Source organism: Etheostoma cragini, unplaced genomic scaffold (genome assembly GCF_013103735.1).
Source record: "Etheostoma cragini isolate CJK2018 unplaced genomic scaffold, CSU_Ecrag_1.0 ScbMSFa_3729, whole genome shotgun sequence".
NCBI classification, from domain to species: domain Eukaryota; kingdom Metazoa; phylum Chordata; class Actinopteri; order Perciformes; family Percidae; genus Etheostoma; species Etheostoma cragini.
The window spans coordinates 1-1,682 of NW_023268027.1; the positions used below are offsets into that span (position 1 = coordinate 1).

At 53.4% G+C, this 1,682-nt stretch overlaps 1 protein-coding gene across 1 annotated transcript; it reads right to left on the reverse strand.

Moving 5' to 3' along the window:
* Window positions 1–423: 423 nt before the first annotated feature.
* LOC117940913 (coiled-coil domain-containing protein 136-like) lies at window positions 424–1,466 on the reverse strand (the record flags this gene model as incomplete). Its single annotated transcript, XM_034866035.1, has 4 exons — window positions 1,403–1,466; window positions 1,119–1,316; window positions 904–978; window positions 424–765 (listed from the first exon to the last, which is right to left on the reverse strand). Coding segments are annotated over exons 1-4 (679 nt in total), but the record flags the coding sequence as incomplete, so codon positions are not given.
* Window positions 1,467–1,682: the final 216 nt, after the last annotated feature.

The following is a 1,682-nucleotide window of genomic DNA, read 5'->3' on the forward strand; positions in this document are numbered from 1 at the left end:
TTTCCTTCATTTAATTTCAGAAAGTTCTGGCACATCCAGTCGTTAATTTGTTTGATGCACTTAGTCAGTTTTTGTATTGGACTATAGTCCCCTGGCGGTAAGGTCCGCATAACTATGGTAACTAATTTAGTTGTTTTCCATAATCTGGGCCAGTGGGAGCATGTAGATGTTAAACAGAAGAGGTCCCAGAATGGAGCCTTGGGGAACTCCGCACGTCATATTTGTATGTTCAGATGTATAATTACCTATTGACACAAAGTAATCCCTATTCTGAGCCAGAAAGGCCAACACAGTTTTCCAATCGGTCTAGTAATATGTCGCGGTCGACCGTGTCAAATTAGGTTAGAGTCCCAACACAGGGACAGAGCACAGGGATGGAGGTTAGAACGCCAACACAGAGACAGAGGACGGGGACGGACTGACCTGTCTTGTGTCTCTCCTCGCGGTCCTTGTCTCTCAGTGTGCTGGAACTTAGCTCGTCCTGCAGACGCTGCAGCTTGTCCTCCGGCGTGGCGGCGTGGAGACGCTGCAGCTCGTCCTCCGGCGTGGTGCCGTGGAGACGCTGCAGCGCGGCGTGGAGACGCTGCAGCTCCTCCTGCAGCTCGGCGATGTCGTTCTCCCGCTCGGCCGCCGCCTCCTCGCCCGCCGCCTGCAGCAGCAGCACCTCCTCCTGGGCCTCCTGCAGGTCCTCCTGCACCTCCTGCAGCTCGCGGTCCTTCTCGTCCTGCAGCGCGTCCATGTCCTCCTGCAGCGCCCGCAGCGCCGCTGCACCCCCAACAACAACCAGAGGCACCACAGTTATTATTATTATTATCATTATTAATCATTAATATATATTAATAAAGAGCAGCGGGTTTCTCCAGACCAGCGGTCCAGGGAGGGACGTGGATTGTGAGCCGTCACCTTGCAGAACCTGGATCTGTCTGGTGAAGGTCTCGGCCTGGTGGGCGCTCGCCAGCCGCTCGTCCTCCAGCAGACCTGAGACCAGAGACAGCGTCATCCTCCGCTCTCATACCCAGATTATCTTTAATAATATTTACCATAATTACTCTTCACCATCACAGCTCTATGGAACTATAAACACCGTAAATGATATTTATATACTTCATGTCCCTGACCCTGCATCTCCAGGAGATCGTCTACGTGTCTTTGGGAAACCTCTCTGGTCTCGTCCAGCTGGAGCAGCAGCTGCAGCACCTGGCCTCTCAGGTACTCCTCTTCCTCTTCCTCTTCCTCCCTCTCTTCCTCCTCTTCCTCCGTCTCTTCGGCCGGCGGAGTTCCTGTCAACGTGATGGTCTTCATCTCCGACCGCTCGTCTTCCTCGGGCCGAGAGGAGAGATCAACGTCAGTTAATAATCGTATTAGAAGCTTATATACAAGAAATGTTATTGACACCACTGACCGGACGGATCCAGGACCTCCTCCAGGACCTCCTCCAGGACGGGGGGCAGCCGCAGCCCGTCCATGATCCCAGCCGATGGACGGAGGGAGGGAGGAGCTGTGAGAGAGCTGCACTGACAGTCTGGATCATACAGGTTTGTGGACACGGATTTATATTCTCACCAGCACTCTCTAAATGCCTCAATTACCCATGAGCCTCAGCTTCTGTTGCTATGGAGACGCAGCCCGCCAGTTTCTCGACAGCTCACCTTTACCTTGGAAGTCAGGACTGTGTGTACGAC